Source organism: Rhinopithecus roxellana, chromosome 5 (assembly GCF_007565055.1).
Source record: "Rhinopithecus roxellana isolate Shanxi Qingling chromosome 5, ASM756505v1, whole genome shotgun sequence".
Classification (NCBI taxonomy): domain Eukaryota; kingdom Metazoa; phylum Chordata; class Mammalia; order Primates; family Cercopithecidae; genus Rhinopithecus; species Rhinopithecus roxellana.
Window position 1 is genome coordinate 60706569 of NC_044553.1, and position 17109 is coordinate 60723677.

At 46.0% G+C, this 17109-nt stretch overlaps 1 protein-coding gene across 1 annotated transcript; it reads left to right on the top strand.

Moving 5' to 3' along the window:
- Positions 1–4548: 4548 nt before the first annotated feature.
- HOMEZ (homeobox and leucine zipper encoding) lies at positions 4549–16480 on the top strand. The gene is made up of 2 exons (XM_010378398.2): positions 4549–4773; positions 14768–16480. Exons 1-2 carry the CDS (start codon positions 4734–4736, stop codon positions 16369–16371), a joined length of 1644 nt encoding a protein of 547 aa, XP_010376700.1. The 5' UTR covers positions 4549–4733; the 3' UTR covers positions 16372–16480.
- The last annotated feature ends 629 nt before the right edge of the window (positions 16481–17109 follow it).

Below are 17109 nucleotides of genomic sequence, written 5' to 3' on the forward strand. Positions count from 1 at the left end.
TACAGGTGTGAGCCACTGCACTCGGATCCTAAAGACCTCATTTTAACACAGTTACCTCTTTAAAGATCTTATCTCCAAACACAGTTACATTCTGAAATACTAGGGGTTAAGACTTTAACACGAATTTTTGGGGGGATGTAGTTCAGTTCATAACATTATAACTACATGGGGATAATTTATTCACAGAAGTAACTGCAAATCACTTAAGTATACCTACTAAACCCACACTAAATGTATTGCCACCCGGCACAGTGGCTCATGCCTGTAATCCCAACACTTTAGGAAGCCAAGGTGAGCAGATTGCTTGAGCTCAGGAGTTTGAGACCAATCTGGGCAACAAAAAAATACAAAAAATTAGCCAGCTGTGGCGGTGTGCCTGTAGTCCTGGCTACTTGGAAAGCTGAAGTGGGAGGATCACGTGAGCCTGGGGAGGTCCAAGGCTGCAGTGTGCCATGGTTGAACCAATGCATTCAGCCTGGCGGACAGAGCGAGACACTGACCCCAAAAAAAAAAAAAAAAAATGTATTCCCAACTCCCATTGCCAATCCCAAAATGTCCATGGCTTTTCCATTGCCACCTGACAAAAGGAGACATGTGATAGAGGTGAAATCATAAATGAAAAAGACCTCAATCTTTTTTTTTTTGCCTTTAAAATTTTTTTTATTTCAATAGGTTTTAGGGAACAGGTGGTGTTTGGTTACATGGATAAGTTCTTTAGTAGTGATTTCTGAGATTCTTGTGCACCCATCACCTGAGCAGTGTCCACTGCAACCAATGTGTAGTCTTTTATCCCTCACTCCCCTCCCACTCTTCCCCCCCACTCCCCAGTCCCAAAATTCCATTGTATCATTCTTACACCTTTATGTACTCAAATAACTTCTAGACTTAATTGTTTGTTAAACAATCCAACAGTAAAGATATACATCTCACCAGAAATATCTCAAAGGAATAATTTTGTTACTATCTTTAAAAGTGTGAAAGCAACTAGAGGAGGAAAAACTACAGTAAACTTTAGCTCATTTAAGTTTGAGGTTAGTTAAGAAATGTGAAATTATTAATATGCTGGGTTTTTCTACTGACTTCTACATCCATATTGCGGAATAAAAATTAAGATTCAAAAATTTCTCTTTTTTTAAATTTTTCTTTAAGTTCTGGGTTACATGTGCAGAACGTCCAGGTCTGTTACATAGGTATACATGGGCCATGGTGGTTTGCTGCCCCCGTCAACCTGTCATCTAGGAGACCTCAGTCTTAACCAATTACCATTTAAATATATTTTGTGAAACTTTACAAAAGCCTACAATTGCATTAGCACATTGCTGGGGCTCCTCCCATGCCTTGGGTGAGTCTGTGCAGGGAAGGACTCTGAAACTTTAGATTCCTTAGCTATAGAATGGGGTGTCCAATTTTTTTGCTTCCCTGGGGCCACATTGGAAGAAGAATTGTCTTGTACCTCACATAAAATACACTAACACTAATGATAGCTGATGAACAACAGTAACAACAACAAAATCACACAAAAAATCTCAAAATGTTTTAAGAAAGTATATGAATTTGTATTGGGCCACATTCAAAGCTGAGCTGTCCTGGGCCACATGTTGAACAAGCTTGCTATAGAGTAAAATATGGCTCTGGTCAGCTCTGCTAATGTCTCACTCATGCGAAGGGAAAGAAAGCTTTCACTAGAGATGGAGCATTAACATCTCTACAGTGAGGATGACATGAGTCCCCATTCTTTAGCAGTGATCCCTGGAAGAGTTGGGGGAGGTTATTGTCTTTCTAAAGGTGGGACCCTTGTCAGCCTGGACATCTCCCTTCCCTTCACTTCCCCAGCCCAGTCCATTCCATCCAAAGCTATAGGGAGAAGCCCACATAGAAGGAGGAGGCTTCAGCCTACATTCTAGAACTGAGGCAGGAGAGTTTCTTTTCCCTTCCTTGGATTCCCCTTATTCCTAAATCTGTCTTTGATTCTGTCCCCCACTCCTGATTCTTGGCAGTGTCTTTCTGAGACAAGAAAGGTAACTGGGCCATTCACCTTTTGTAATTCCAAGTCCATGATTAGTGACATCCAGAGTGACTCATTGAACACTCCAGGGTCAGGTGTTTGGTTCCCACTGACAGTTCTTACCTGGCTTTCTAGTCAAACACGCATGAGTTCCTCTCAGTCAATGCAGTCTCATTAATTGTTTGGATTATAAGGGAATGACCTCTCCACAGGTAACAGAATTGCTGCTGCTGCCTAAAATGTTTCACTTTTCCCTTCATTACGTACAAACCAATAAGGCATTGCGGATAATCATGATTTATGAAAAGGTTTGTATATGTCACCAGCCTTGCTTCAAACCCTAAAGGATCAAAAGTGTCTAACCTTAAATCTGATTTATATGTCTTTCCATTGTTTACCCCATGATGTTTTTTGCCAGATATCAGTTTGAAGGATGTGGGACTGGCTATTAGGTTGAGATTGTTACTAAGTGAAATGAGGGAGGAGAGGAGGCAGGGGCAAATACAGGGACAGCAACAGAAAATAGAGTTCAATTCTGCAGGAGAGATATGATGCCTGGCCACCTTAAAATAGCTCTGTACCTTAGAATGCAGCAATGAAGAATACATTATGATGGCTTCTTGGAGGTATGTCAGGAGGGGGAGTGGTGAGGTCTGGGAATACAGCACAAAGTCTGAAAATGTTTTATATTATATATACAGTGTTACATTACCTAAGTAGGCAAGAAGAGACTTTTTCAAAGACCAACATGAGAACAGAAGAGTCACTTCAGAAAAGATTGTTTCCAAGTTTTAGGCATGTTTACTAGAGAAAAGTTGTAATCAGAAATCTTACTGAGGATTGTAGACTCGGGTCTATAGACTAAAAGCAAGCAGCCCTTTAGAAAGGTTCAGTCGGGCGTGGTGGCTCATGCCTGTAATCTCAGCATTTTGGGAGGCAGTGGGGGTTCAGTATGTGCTCAGCAGTTACCTCAAATTTGCTCACAAGTTACATTAAAGCAGAATCACATAAAAGTTTGGGTTAAGAGTACATTTGGTTATAGATTATAGAGGCAACATCCTTAACCCCGTTAGACATCATCTTATATGCAGGAAAAGGCAAGGACTAGGGTCATTTATCTTTTATTATTATTATTATGATGATGATGATGAATTTTTAGAGACAGGGTGTCACTCTGTTGCCTAGGCTGCAGTGCAGTGGTGCAATCATAGCTCACTACAGCCTACAACTCCTGGGCTCAAACGATCCTCCTGCTTCAGCCTCCTGAGTAGCTGGGACTACAAGTGCATGCCACCAAGTCCAGCTAATTTTTAAATTTTTCTGCAGAGACAGGGACTCGCTATGTTGCCCTCGCTGGTCTTGGATCCTGGCCTCAAGCAATCCTCCCTCTTTGACCTTCCAAAGCATTGGGATTAGGTTTGTGAGCCACCGCTCCCAGCCCGTTTATCTTTTAAGGAACATAGTGACTCAGGCAAGAGACATGGTTGACTGTGTGCCCTATCCTGTTTTGTCTTCAAAGGGTCTTCCCAGAGACTTCAGAGTCAGAGGCTTTGTGAAATTATGTTGCCAAGCAGAATTGAGCAAACCTGGCTTCTTACATTTGTTACTTTGTCTCACAGAAGATGGGGAATCCTAAAATACAATTTTTGGCCTATAACTTCATACTGTGTGGGATATTGCTTTGGTGAAGTCCGTTTTATTGTCATCCCTTTCTTTTTCTAAGTTAAAAAAAATTTTTTTTTGAGGCAAGGTCTCACTATGTTGCCCAGACTGGCCTCGAACTCTTGGAATCAAGTCATTCTCCCACCTCAGTCTTCATCCCCTTCTAGCTAGTGAAAAACAAATACTATGCAGAACTCCGGGTCCTCTTTTCTAGGGCAAGGAGGGGAGCCTGAGGGTCTGGTAGGTCCCAATGAGGTGACTGACTGCTCCAGCACTTCATCTTTGGGAACATCGGTCTGGTGCCAGTTTGACCCGGGGAACGGCCTAAGTCGCCCGCAGGCTCCTAAGGTCCTCGTCTTTCCGGGTGGCAAGACATCTGATCCATCTCGAGAACAAGTTCCCAGTTGCTTTAGGCGCTTTGTTACTGCTGACGCTGCTGGTGGCGGTTGGGCTCTTGGCTGGGAAAGGCGCAGCTCGTGTGTATGGCTCGGGAGGAGGCACTGAAAAGCTCTTCCTGGAGGGCTTCCTTCAGAAGGAAACAAATTGGGAGTTGTTGGCGGTCCAGACAGTTCAGCAAAGTACACTGTCCCTCCTTGGGGAATTTCGGAAGGATCCTGGCCCGGTGTACTCCAAAGGTCCAGCGCCCATAGGTCGAGGGTAGGGGGAGGTACCATGCACCGCAGCTTGGCCCCAGGGGACATCTTCTCTGCCCCACGCATCCAATAGATGACCCCAGCTGAGGCCCACGCAGCCAATAGTCGACTTCAGCCGAGACCCACGCAGCCAATGGCCAGCCCAGTGCACTTCGCTCGTGCCCGCCCGGCTGCGCCCACCAATCAGGACTCGGGCCACCTTGGCACCGCCTCTGGACGCCCACCCCACCCATCCGCCCCGCCTCCAACTTGCTCGAGCAGGGCTGGGTAGACCGGCGCGCTCCCGGGGCGGTGCGGGGGGGGGCAGTCCCGGTTTCGGCCATCGCTCGGGTGGGCTCGGAGCGGCCGCACCGGGCAGCAACCCCACTCCCACTCGGAGGCCCCCTGCCCTCTCCCCCACTTCCCCCCGGCCCATGGTGCGAGGCTGGGAGCCGCCGCCCGGGCTGGACCGCGGTGAGTGATCCCCAGCCCCTTGGACTTCCCCTCCCAGCTCGTGTACGGTCTCCCACCTCTGGAGTCCCATCCCCGCGCTGGTGGGGGGAGAATTCTAGGTTCGAAGTGGCTCGGTTCTCTCTTTTTTCTCCTCTGGACTTTTCGGTTCCCTGTTGTAACTAGGGGAGGGTAAGTGTCTGTGTAGGGGAGGGCAAGAAGGTTGGGTTGGGGCGCCCTTGGCGAGAGTAGGATTGAGATTCGCCTGCCTCATGGGGCTCATCGTCCCAAGTACAACAACTTTTTGTTCCCTGACCCAGTTCGGAGCCTTCTGGACTGCCTGTGAAATGGAGGATAGGAGAAACATTTCCTTCCCAGGCCACCCCCCCCACACACACACAAACCCCCAACCCCCATGGCTACCTCCTGGCGACCTCAACACACGTGCAGAACCTGGCCTTGCTTCTGGGGGATCAGCGGCCTTTGGGAATGAAAGGTTTAGAAGAAACTGCCCCTCTGACTCCCGTACCCAGCCATACTCAGAAAACCAACCAGGAAACTGAGAACCTGAGTCCTCTGGGGTTCCTAGTGTTGCGTCCTATTCTGAGACTCCTAAACTGAAAGAAGACTCAAGCTGAGACCTGTTTGGTAATGTGGGCCCAGATCAGGATAATTTTTTTTTTTTTTTTGTCATGTGAACCTCCTTCCCATCATACACTTGAAGCCCTTTTATATTACATGATTAGGTTAGATGGTTGTAATTGAAAAAACCAGATTGGGAATTTTAAAGATAATGCATACATATCTTAAACATTATAATTAAAAGTATGTCCATTTCACCAATCTTTTGATGTAGTGGTGAGACTGTTCTTGTGTCTAAGACTGCTGTTCAGAGCTCCCAATTCTCTTCCCAGTATTAACTACACAGGGAGTCTCAAACCTGGCTGTACCCTGAGAACTTTTAAAAACTGTGGACGCCTGGACCCCAGTACAGACTATTGAATCTGAATGGGGAGGAGAGTGGCCTGGTTTTTAAGCTTCCCAGGTAATTCTAGAGTGCAGTCTGAGATGAGAGCCACTCAGGCACTTTCATCATCTTTGATTTCCCGTTTTGCTTTATTTAAAGTGAAGTAAGAATTCAGACGCTTTTAAGTGCAGAGTACTTTTGAGATTAAGTCCCACCCCTCAATCTTTTACAGTTGTCTTGCTAACTCCCAACTCAACAGTTTTTAAAATGCATACTCTTCTTTGCGTTATGTCTCTCCAAAACATTTGACTTAGTTTTCATAGGAACAATTTTTTAAAAATCAGTATTCCTGAAGGAACAGTTTTCAATGCAGTGATTTTTCATAGGTTTACATGAGGTTTAATTACATTATTATACAGACACTGAAAAAGTATGGACATAAGCAGGTTTGTAATCACACAAAACTGGCCCCAGCACACAGGACAACTGAATGAAGCAGATGATTTTGGCGCACTAGTAGTAGCCTACTGGCCTTTAGTTTCCAGGGCACCATGGTATTGGTCATGTAATCCAGTGGGTCAGTTAAGCCAGGCTCCTGGCCCAGGTGAGCATCCTTCCCTTCCACTCTTTCCAACTCATATCACAAATACCTTGTCCCTTCTAAATGCACTTGAATTCCTGAGTATTACATCAACTCTTTACATTCATTCACATCAAACTGTTCATCGTTAAGTGATTACCACTGTTGCCTTTGTTAAGTTGGAAGGATATGAGGCAGTAATCCTTAACCTGGCTTCTTGGCAGTCACTAAAGCCCCTGAGTTTATTGTGTAAGTGTGAATGTTTCTTTCGGGAAGGTTAGTCATAACTTTCTGAGGGTCTGTAACTGTTGTCTGATTCTCAGAGGTTCATGAACTAAAAAGTTAAGAAGCATATAAGCTGAATATCACTATACATCTTTAAGGCCCTTAAAACTGTATCCCCAAACACATTTCAGGAGTACTTCAGATTGCCTCTAAATAAAGATTTAGGGAACTCTGCAGGATCATATCTCATCTCCCACTTTATTTATTTTTATTTTTTATTTTTTGAGACAGAGTCTCACTCTGTCCCCCAGGCTGGAGTACAGTGGTGTGATCATGGCTCACTGCAACCTCTGCCTCCCAGGTTCAAGCGATTCTCCTGCCTCAGCTTTCCCAGTAGCTGGGACCACATGCACATGCCACCATGCCTGGCTAATTTTTGTATTTTTAATAGAGACGGGTTTCACCATGTTGACCAGGCTGGTCTCGAACTCCTGACCTCAAGTGATCCTCCCGCCTTGGCCTCCCAAAGTGCTGGGATTATAGGTGTGAGCCACTATACCCAGCCTCGCCTCCCATTTTAACTGTCTCCTACTTTAACGATAAGCCTAGGTTCAAACCTAAAGTTCTAGAGTCCTCTTTTTCCTAGGACTGTGTAAACACAGAAACTGGAAGTTTAAGACAATCCATTCTTGTCTGCCGTCTGTCCAGGGATATGGAAAGCCCAAGGTGTTATATTGACTCAGAGAGAGAGTGAGAATTTTTTTTTTTTTTTTTTTTTTTTTTTTTTTTTGAGACGGAGTCTCACTGTCACCAGGCTGGAGTGCAGTGACACAATCTTGGCTCACTGCAACCTCTGCCTCCTGAGTTTAAGTGATCCTCCTGCTTCAGCCTCCTGAGTAGCTGGTACTACAGGCACGTGCCAACACACCCAGCTAATTTTTGTATTTTTAGTAGAGACGGGGTTTCACCATTTTGGCCAGGATGGTCTCGATCTCTTGACCTCATGATCCGCCGGCCTCAGCCTCCCAAAGTGCTAGGATTATAGACATGAGTCACCGTGCCCAGCTGAGAATTTTTTTTTATTTTTAAAATTTATATATTTATTTGTAGAGACAAGGTCTTGCTATGTTGCCCAGGCTGGTCTTGAATTCCTGAGCTCAAGTGATCCTCCTGCCTCCCAAAGTGCTGGGAATACAGGCATGAGCCACTGCAACCTGGCCATGACTCCATATATTTTTATTAGTGATTTTTAAGTAGCAGTGGGACACATCTGGCATATTTAATAAGGATACAAATTTAGAAGTTGTTCAGAATAGATACTCACCACCACCACCACTACCTCCCCTGTGCTAGGACTCCTCACTTCAGCTTTTGATTCCCTTCTTTTTCTACTTAATCCAAAATGGACACACAAGAACACAAGATACTATAGTGTCTTTATTATGATTTTGATTACTATAGGGTCTGCCCTACTTGTTATAATTCTCATGAGCCATTCTGGTTATAGTTTTCTCTTAGTTCAAAGCCAGATTCTTCCAGGGAAGTACCAGCTATACAGCTGTGCCTTGATTTAAGCCACGATTCTGTTTCAGGAAGTGTTCCATAACTGGTGTTTTGTGTAAGTGAAAACTGGATGCATATAGTACACCAAATATGTTGTTTTCAGTACTGTATGTTACACTGAAATATCAAGCTGATGCCGAGAATGTGAAGGACATCAAGCCACATAAGTGAAAGTAACATGCTTCCTTACAACTGTTAATACTTATAAATGTGCCTGCCTTATATTCCCATCTGGCAGTATTCATCCTCACACTGGACTGCTTTGCTCCTCATGCTTTATTTTCCTTATCTCTAAAGTGTTATTGTATCTTTATATAATAGGACACAAATGAGGTTAAGTAGATGTCAAGTGTTACCATCATAAAGTATTCTCCAACTTGGATTTGGTGGTGTTCCCGGTGGGCCACAGTTTCTAAATACTAGTTTAGCACTTGGCCATGCAAGCAGTGCCTCCCAGGCCATTTCAGCTGTGTCCTGGATGAACCTGGAAGGGCAAAGGTGGCACTATCACATAGGCAACTGACATACCAATCACAAAGGATCCAAATTATGGATGCAATTCTAAAGCAGTGGTTTTCATACATTTTTTTAAGCAATAAATACATTCTGAAATTGTATTTAAACCCCAAAATATAAAAAGCATAGAATCATAGATACACTGGTTTCCTCATCACTAGCTAGAATTAGGGCTCTGCAAAAATAGATTGAAAACAGTGATTTTTAAATGATTCAGTCTTTGTCCCAGTTACCCCATTGTCTAGGAGCAGCATTACTTTACATCAAAATCACCTCCATGAAGTTAAAGTCATGATAAAAGCTGCTATTTACTGAGCCCTTACTTTGTTCTAGTTACAATGTCAAGTGCACTTTTTCATTTAGTAATAAACTTGCTGGGTAGGTGCTTTTTTGCTTTTCTCTTTTTTTTTGAGACAGGGCTTCTCTCTGTCACCCAGACTGTGGTGCAGTGCACAATCTTGGCTCACTGCAACCTCCCCCTCCCGGGCTCAAGCAATCCTCCCACCTCAGCCTCCCGAGTAGCTGGGACTACAGTTGAGCCACCATGCCCAGCTAATATTTTGTATTATTATTATTATTATTATTTGTAGAGACAGTTTCACCATGTTGCCCAGGCTGGTCTCAAACTCCTGGGCTCAAACCATCTGCCCACCTTGGCCTCCCAAGGTGGTGGTATTACAGGCGTGAGCCACTGCACTTGGCCCAAGGTGCTTTTTTTTCTGATGAGAAACTAAGGCTTAGAGGAGTTAAATAACTGCCCAAGGACAAGCAGCATTCTAGAAAGTGTAGTTGCATCAATTCTCACCCTGGACATCCATCCCCTAACAGTTGCTCTATGCCCTGCCTATGCATAACACCTAGCACATAGTACTATTACGTACTCTCTGCACTGTCTTCACTTTGTTACATAGGAGGAAACCAGGCTCATGTAAGTTAAGTAACTTGCCTGAGATCACATAGCTGATAAGTGGCAGAACCAGGATTTAAACTCAGAGGCTGGCCTTATCGAAGAATTCATATTTCTACCCGTCATGCCATGCTGCCTCCATTGACCCTCTTTTTTTTTTTTTTTTTTTGAGACGGAGTCTCGCTCTGTTGCCCAGGCTGGAGTGCAGTGGCCAGATCTCAGCTCACTGCAAGCTCCGCTTCCCGGGTGCACACCATTCTCCTGCCTCAGCCTCCGGAGCAGCTGGGACTACAGGCGCCCGCCACCTCGCCCGGCTAGTTTTTTTTGTATTTTTTTTTTTTTTTAGTAGAGATGGGGTTTCACCGGGTTAGCCAGGATGGTCTCGATCTCCTGACCTCGTGATCTACCCGCCTCGGCCTCCCAAACCATTGACCCTCTTAAGGGGCTCTTCAAGCAATATTGCTTTCAGGGTCTGCATGGCCTCAGTTGGTTAGATTTGCTTGTTAAAAGGAAATGGTGACACGTATTAAAATGTTTCTGAATTTTAAAAATCATGGTGTACCATCCTTGGTGCCACATTGCTCTAAATTTATGGACTTGAGGTTTATTTTTGCAATTCATCATGTAGCATTTACATAGGAATCCTGTCCTATCTTTAGCAGATCAGGAGTAATACTTAAAAACACAGATGGAAGGCTGGGCCCAGTGTTTCATGCCTGAAATCCCAGCACTTTGGGAGGCTGAGGCAGGCAGATCACGAGGTCAGGAGATCGAGACCATCCTGGCCAACATGGTGAAACCCTGTCTCTACTAAAATACAAAAAATTAGCTGGGCGTGGTGGCACGTGCCTGTAGTCCCAGCTACTCAGGAGGCTGAGGCAGGAGAATCACTTGAACCCGGGAGGCAGAGGTTGCAGTGAGTCGAGATCAAGCCACTGCATTCCAGCCTGGTGACAGAGCAAGACTCCGCCTCCAAATAAAATAAAATAAAAACAGATGGGATTCCCCTAAGAGTAAAGGGTGATGGATGTGTTAAAGGGTCTCTAGTGCCCACACAGGAAGCTGAGTTAAAAATTGTCAACAGAATATTCTGGGAAATAACTGAGCAGTTATTTCAGGAAAGAAGCACAGTCAAGGGCTATGCCTGCAGTCCCCATACCCATAACCCTGGGAGCAGTGTGCTGCTGGGTAGCTTGCAGGAGCTGCTTACAATTTATAATGAGCCTATCCACCTGGTCTTGAGGAGAAAGCTGGGCTGAAAAGATAAGCACAGGAGACCTTCTGCCCTGTGTAGAGGGGGCTGTTAGTGACTGAGGGAGCTCTCTGGGCTCCCTGGGGAGAAGCTGAGCTGTTGGAAGAGACAAAGGCTGGGGGAGGGGATAACCTTTGTTCCAAGGCTGACTTGGAGGAGGAAACGTTCCCCTCTGCATTTTCACATGATATAAAGGGGTAGGGGAGTGAGCCTCATTTATCCCAGATCTCTGACCCATATCTCTCATCCAACCAAGAGATGGAAAAAATAAAGCTATGAGATTTGGGCTTAGAGCTTAAAGGTACTGTCAATCACCTTCCCCCAACACTCCACCACCAAGAAGGGAAAGAAAAAAGGGGGGCTGGGCAGAGGACAGTGCTGTCCTACCTTCCAGATATTCATCAGTTGTATTCCCAATCTATTGCTCCACATTCTAAATATAATTATAAGTTGTTAGCAGCCAAAGAGTTAGTAACAAGCCAGGGACAATGGTGTGCACCTGTAGTTCCAACTACTCAGGAGGCTGAGGCAGGAAGGTCACTTGATCCCAGGAATTCGAGGCTGTAGTGCATTATCATTGCACCTATGCATAGCACACCAGCCTGGGTAACAACAAGACCTTGTCTCTAAAAAAAAAAATAGTAGGCCGGGCGCGGTGGCTGAAGCCTGTAATCCCAGCACTTTGGGAGGCCAAGACGGGCGGATCATGAGGTCAGGAGATCGAGACCATCCTGGCTAACACGTTGAAACCCCTGTCTCTACTAAAAAAAATACAAAAAACTAGCTGGGCGAGGTGGCAGGCGCCTGTAGTCCCACCTACTCGGGAGGCTGAGGCAGGAGAATGGTGTAAACCCGGGAGGCGGAGCTTGCAGTGAGCTGAGATCCGGCCACTGCATTCCAGCCTGGGTGACAGAGCAAGACTCTGTCTCAAAAAAAAAAAAAAAAAAAAAAAAAAAAAAATAGTGGCCGGGCGCAGTAGCTCTTGCCTGTAATCCCAGCACTTTAGGAGGCCGAGGCAGGTGAATCACCTGAGGTCAGGAGTTCGAGACCAGCCTGGCCAACAGAGCATTAGATAGGAGTTCTAAATTTCTCTTCAAAGAATCAGTATGTCAGTATGTTCAATTCTTTGCCTTCTACTTTTAAACTTAACTTCCTTGTAAAGCAACCTTTTTCAATCACCTGTTCCACCCTGACCCATTCTGATTGCCTGCTCCACCCTAACTCATTTCGATTACCTGCTCCACCCTGACTCGTTCCGATTACCTGCTCCATCCTGACTCATTGTGATTACCTGCTCCACCCTGACTCATTCCGATTACCTGCTCCACCCTGACTCATTCTCCACCCTGACTCATTCTCCACCCTGACTCATTCCGATTTCCTGCTCTGCCATATCCAAACCACTCACCCGGTCACTCTCTTTAAATTAGCCAATCGAAATTAGTTTAGTCTGTGCGGTCTAACCCTAGCCAATAGGGGAATGACAGCAGCAGGCGCCACGTGTGTCAGGGATAAGAACCCCTTCTCCTCCCTTGTCCAGGTGTGTGCTCACCATTACTCCATCTGTGAGGGCACACCCTTCTATAGAAGTAAATTGCCCTGCTGAGAAGAAAAAAAACAAAAATTTTATATTCGATTGCTATTTCTTTTGTGGCACCGAAACCTTATTTATAACAATAGTGAAACCTCATCTCTACTAAAAATACAAAAATTAGCTGGGCATCATGGTGCATGCTTGTAATTCCAGCTACTTGGGAGGCTGAGGCAGGAGAATTGCTTGAACCTGGGAGGTGGAGGTTGCAATGAGCCAAGATTGCACCACTGCACACCAGCCTGGGTGACAAAAGACTCTGTCTCAAAAAAAAAAAAAAAAAAGTTATTAACAGTTCTGGCCAAGCGCCGTGGCTCAGGCCTGCAATCCCAGCACTTTGGGAGGCTGAGGCCAGTGGGTCACTTGAGGTCAGGAGTTCGAGACCAGCCTGGTTAACATGGTGAAACCTCGTCTCTACTAAAAATACAAAATGTAGCAGGGCATGGTGGCGCACGCCTGTAGTCCCACCTACTCGGGAGGTTGAGGCACAAGAATCACTTGAACCCAGGAGGCAGAGGCTGCAGTGAGCCGAGATCATGTCACTGCACTCCAGTCTAAGCAACAGAGCGAGACCCTGCTCAAAAAAACAAAACAAAACAAAACCAAAAAAACAGTTCTCAGGGCCAGGTGCAGTGGCTCACTCCAGTAATCTCAGCACTTTGGGAGGCTGAGGTGGGAGGATCACTTGAGGCTAGGAGTTTGAGACCAGCCTAGGCAACATAGTGAGACCCTGTCTACAAAAAATTTTAAAATTAGCCAGATATGGCTGCATATACCTGTAGTCCTAGCTACTTGGGAGGCTGAGGTGGGAGGATTGCTTGAGCCTAAGAGTTCAAAGCTGCAATGAGCCAGATCATGCCGCCGCACTCCAGCCTATGCAACAGAGTGAGACCCTGTCTCTTGAAAAAACAAAAACAAAAATGCACACACACACACAAACAAGTTGAAATTATTGCTCCTCTTGTTTTTGTGGTTGAGTCTTCACTGTGTGATTCTTGTTCCATGAATTTAGAAGGTGAGAGTTGGTGGACAGCTTCTAGAAGTGGGTTTGAATAGGAAAGATGAAGGCTGTATCAGAGCTATGATGGTGCCACTGCACTCCAGCCTGGGTGGCCTGGGTGACAGAGCAATATTCTCTTTAAAAAACAAAAAAACAAAAAAAAACCTACCAGCTGGCTGTGGTGACTCATGCCTGTAATCCCAGCACTTTGGGAGGCCAGAGGCGGGTGGATCACGAGGTTAGGAGTTCAAGACCAGCCTGGCCAAGATGGTGAAACCCCGTCTCTACTAAAAATACAAAAAGTAGCCAGGCGTGGTGGTGGGCACATGTAATCCCAGCTACTCGGAATGCTGAGGCAGAGAATTGCTTAAACCCGGGAGTGGAGGTTGCAGTGAGCCAAGATAGTGCCACTGCACTCCAGCCTGGCAACAGAGTGAGACTCAGTCTCAAACACACACACACACACACACACACACACACACACACACACACACACACTAAAAAAAGCTATATCAGGATCAGTTTTCCTTCTTAACCTCTAAAGACAGATTTTTTTTTTTTTTTTTTTGAGACGGAGTCTTGCCCTGTGACCCAGGCTGGAGTGCAATGGCACTGATCTTGGCTCACTGCAACCTCCACCTCCTGGATTCAGATGATTCTCCTGCCTCAGCCTCCTGAGTAGCTGGGATTACAGGCGCTCACCACCATGCCCAGCTAATTTTTGTATTTTTAGTAGAGACGGGGTTTCACCATGTTGGGCAGGATGGTCTCGATCTCCTGACCTTGTGATCCTCCCGCCTTGGTCTCCCAAAGTGCTAGGATTACAGGCATGAGCCACCATACCCGGCCTTTTTTTGTTTGTTTTAGATAGGGTCTCACTCTATCACCCAGGCTGGAGTGCAGTGGTGCAAGCATAGCTTACTGCAGCCTCGACCTCCCAGGCTCAAGCAGTCTTCCTGCCTCAGCCTCCCAAGTTGTTGGGACTACAGGCACGAACCACCATGCCCAGCTGATTTTTTAATTTTTTGTAGTCTCACCGTGTTGCCCAGGCTGGTCTCAAACCCCTCGGCTCAAGCAATCCCTCCCACCTAGGCCTCCCGAAGTGCTGGGATTATAGGTATGAGCCACCATGGGTGGCTTTAAAAACGGATTTTTTTCTTGGAACAACACTCACCAGTCATGTGACTTGGAGTAATTTAACATCTATGGACTTTAGTCCACAGAAAATGGGAATTAAAGCAGGGTCTGATGACTTGTTTATGAAAATTAAATAAGAAACTGTTGAAGCACTTAAAAAGCAATACAACATGATACAAATAGAAAATTGTTTTGGTGTCCAGCAGTTAGTTTGGTAGAAATTGAGCAATGTGTCAGAAGAGGAGACCCAGTGATTGAGGTGTTTCTTTTCTTATTACAGCTATCTCTGAAGGGCACAAATCAGAAAGCACCATGCCTCCTAATAAAGAGGCCAGCGGTCTCAGTAGTTCACCAGCGGGGCTCATCTGCCTGCCTCCAATCTCTGAGGAGCTACAGCTTGTGTGGACCCAAGCAGCCCAGACCAGTGAGCTAGACAGCAATGAACACCTGCTAAAAACCTTCAGCTACTTTCCCTATCCCAGCCTAGCAGACATTGCCCTTCTCTGCCTACGTTATGGGTTGCAGATGGAGAAAGTCAAGACTTGGTTTATGGCCCAGCGCCTCCGCTGTGGTATTAGCTGGTCATCTGAAGAAATAGAAGAGACTCGAGCCCGAGTAGTCTACCGTCGGGACCAACTCCATTTCAAATCCCTTCTCTCTTTTACTCATCATGCAGGACGGCCCCCAGAGGAGGTGCCTCCTCCTCCAATGCCAGCTCCAGAACAAGTTGGTATTGGAATAGGTCCTCCATCTCTTACCAAGCCCACCCAGACGAAAGGATTGAAGGTAGAGCCTGAGGAGTCCTCTCAGATGCCACCACTGCCACAGAGTCACCAGAAATTAAAGGAGTCCCTGATGACACCTGGCAGTGGAGCATTCCCCCACCAATCAGATTTTTGGCAACATCGTCAAAGCAGTGGCTTCTCAAAGGAGCAGGCAGGCAGGGGTCCCAACCAGTCACATGGCATAGGTACTGCTTCCTGGAACCACTCCACAACCGTCCCCCCACCACAAGCTCGGGATAAACCCCCACCAATTACATTAATTGCCAGTAGTTGTAAGGAGGAGTCAGCATCTAGTGTTACTCCCTCTTCTTCCTCTACCTCTTCTTCTTTCCAGGTACTGGCTAATGGAGCTACTGCCACCTCTAAACCCCTCCAGCCATTAGGCTGTATCCCACAGTCAGTGTCACCCAGTGAACAGGCATTACCCCCACATCTGGAACCAGCCTGGCCCCAAGGGCTACGGCATAATTCAGTACCAGGTAGGGTTGGCCCCACAGAGTACCTTTCCCCAGATATGCAACGCCAGCGAAAGACCAAGCGCAAAACCAAAGAGCAGCTGGCTATCCTCAAATCCTTTTTTTTACAGTGCCAATGGGCACGGCGTGAGGATTACCAAAAGTTAGAACAGATCACTGGTTTACCTCGGCCTGAGATCATTCAGTGGTTTGGTGACACACGTTATGCCTTGAAGCATGGGCAACTAAAATGGTTTCGGGACAACGCAGTACCTGGTGCCCCTAGTTTCCAAGACCTAGCAATTCCTACACCACCACCATCAACCCGCTCCTTGAATGAAAGGGCTGAGACACCACCTCTGCCGATCCCTCCACCCCCACCGGATATACAACCCTTGGAGAGGTACTGGGCAGCCCACCAACAGCTACGGGAAACTGATATCCCTCAATTGAGTCAGGCATCAAGGCTTAGCACCCAGCAGGTACTGGATTGGTTTGACTCTCGATTACCTCAGCCAGCTGAGGTGGTAGTTTGTCTAGATGAAGAAGAGGAAGAGGAGGAGGAAGAATTGCTAGAAGGTGATGAGGAAGAAGAGGAGGAGGAGGAAGATGATGATGATGATGATGTGATCATACAAGACTGAGTGGGGAGCTGGGGGAGGGGAGGTCTGTTATTAAAAGATGAACCAACTTAGTAACTGTTTAAACAAAGAAACCACATTTTAAAATTACCTTGTGGCAGAGAACTAAAAAGCTTTGTGTTCTTCAGGGTGGGTGGCAGGGGAATATAGTGAGGGTGGACCAGGGAGAATGACCATAGGGCACTAAGTAAGGCTGGGATTGGATCAGCAGAAATCCAGAGCTCTAACCTTAGTGTAGAGAGTGCTAAGGATCTGGGGAAACCATGGGCTGGGAAACTGCTCCTGCTCTCCTCATGTCTGCTGTTCTTTTCCCTTAGTGTACTATAGAGAGGCCAGACATTGGCTCCACCTCTCCAGGAGGATTGGAAAGGAGGAGTAAAGGATTCTGATTTGATTGATGATTCCAGTGTATCCCCAATCCCACTATCTTACCTGGAATATAAGGCTATCCTGCACCCCTTTTCTGAGCACAAGTCTGTGCATGATGCAACTGACTCTTAATTTTTTTCTTAATAACTGATCATTTCCTAGACAACCAAGATTCTCAACAAGTCCCAATCTCATCACAAATATTAATATTTCCTTTTCCTCATACCAACTTGACTATTTCACCTGCTTCATGACTAAATCACAGGTGGCAGAATATTTTCGGTTTTGTTTTGTTTTTTTTTTTTGAGATGGAGTCTTGCTCTGTCACCCAGGCTGGAGTGCAGTGACGCGATCTCGGCTCACTGCAAGCTC

Bases quoted from the DNA above. Each gene is read 5' to 3' on its own strand.
- HOMEZ (XM_010378398.2), top strand. From the start codon at position 4,734: ATGGTGCGAGGCTGGGAGCCGCCGCCCGGGCTGGACCGCG. The intron at 4,774-14,767 runs GTGAGTGATCCC...TTCTTATTACAG, and splicing joins GCCGCCCGGGCTGGACCGCG to CTATCTCTGAAGGGCACAAA.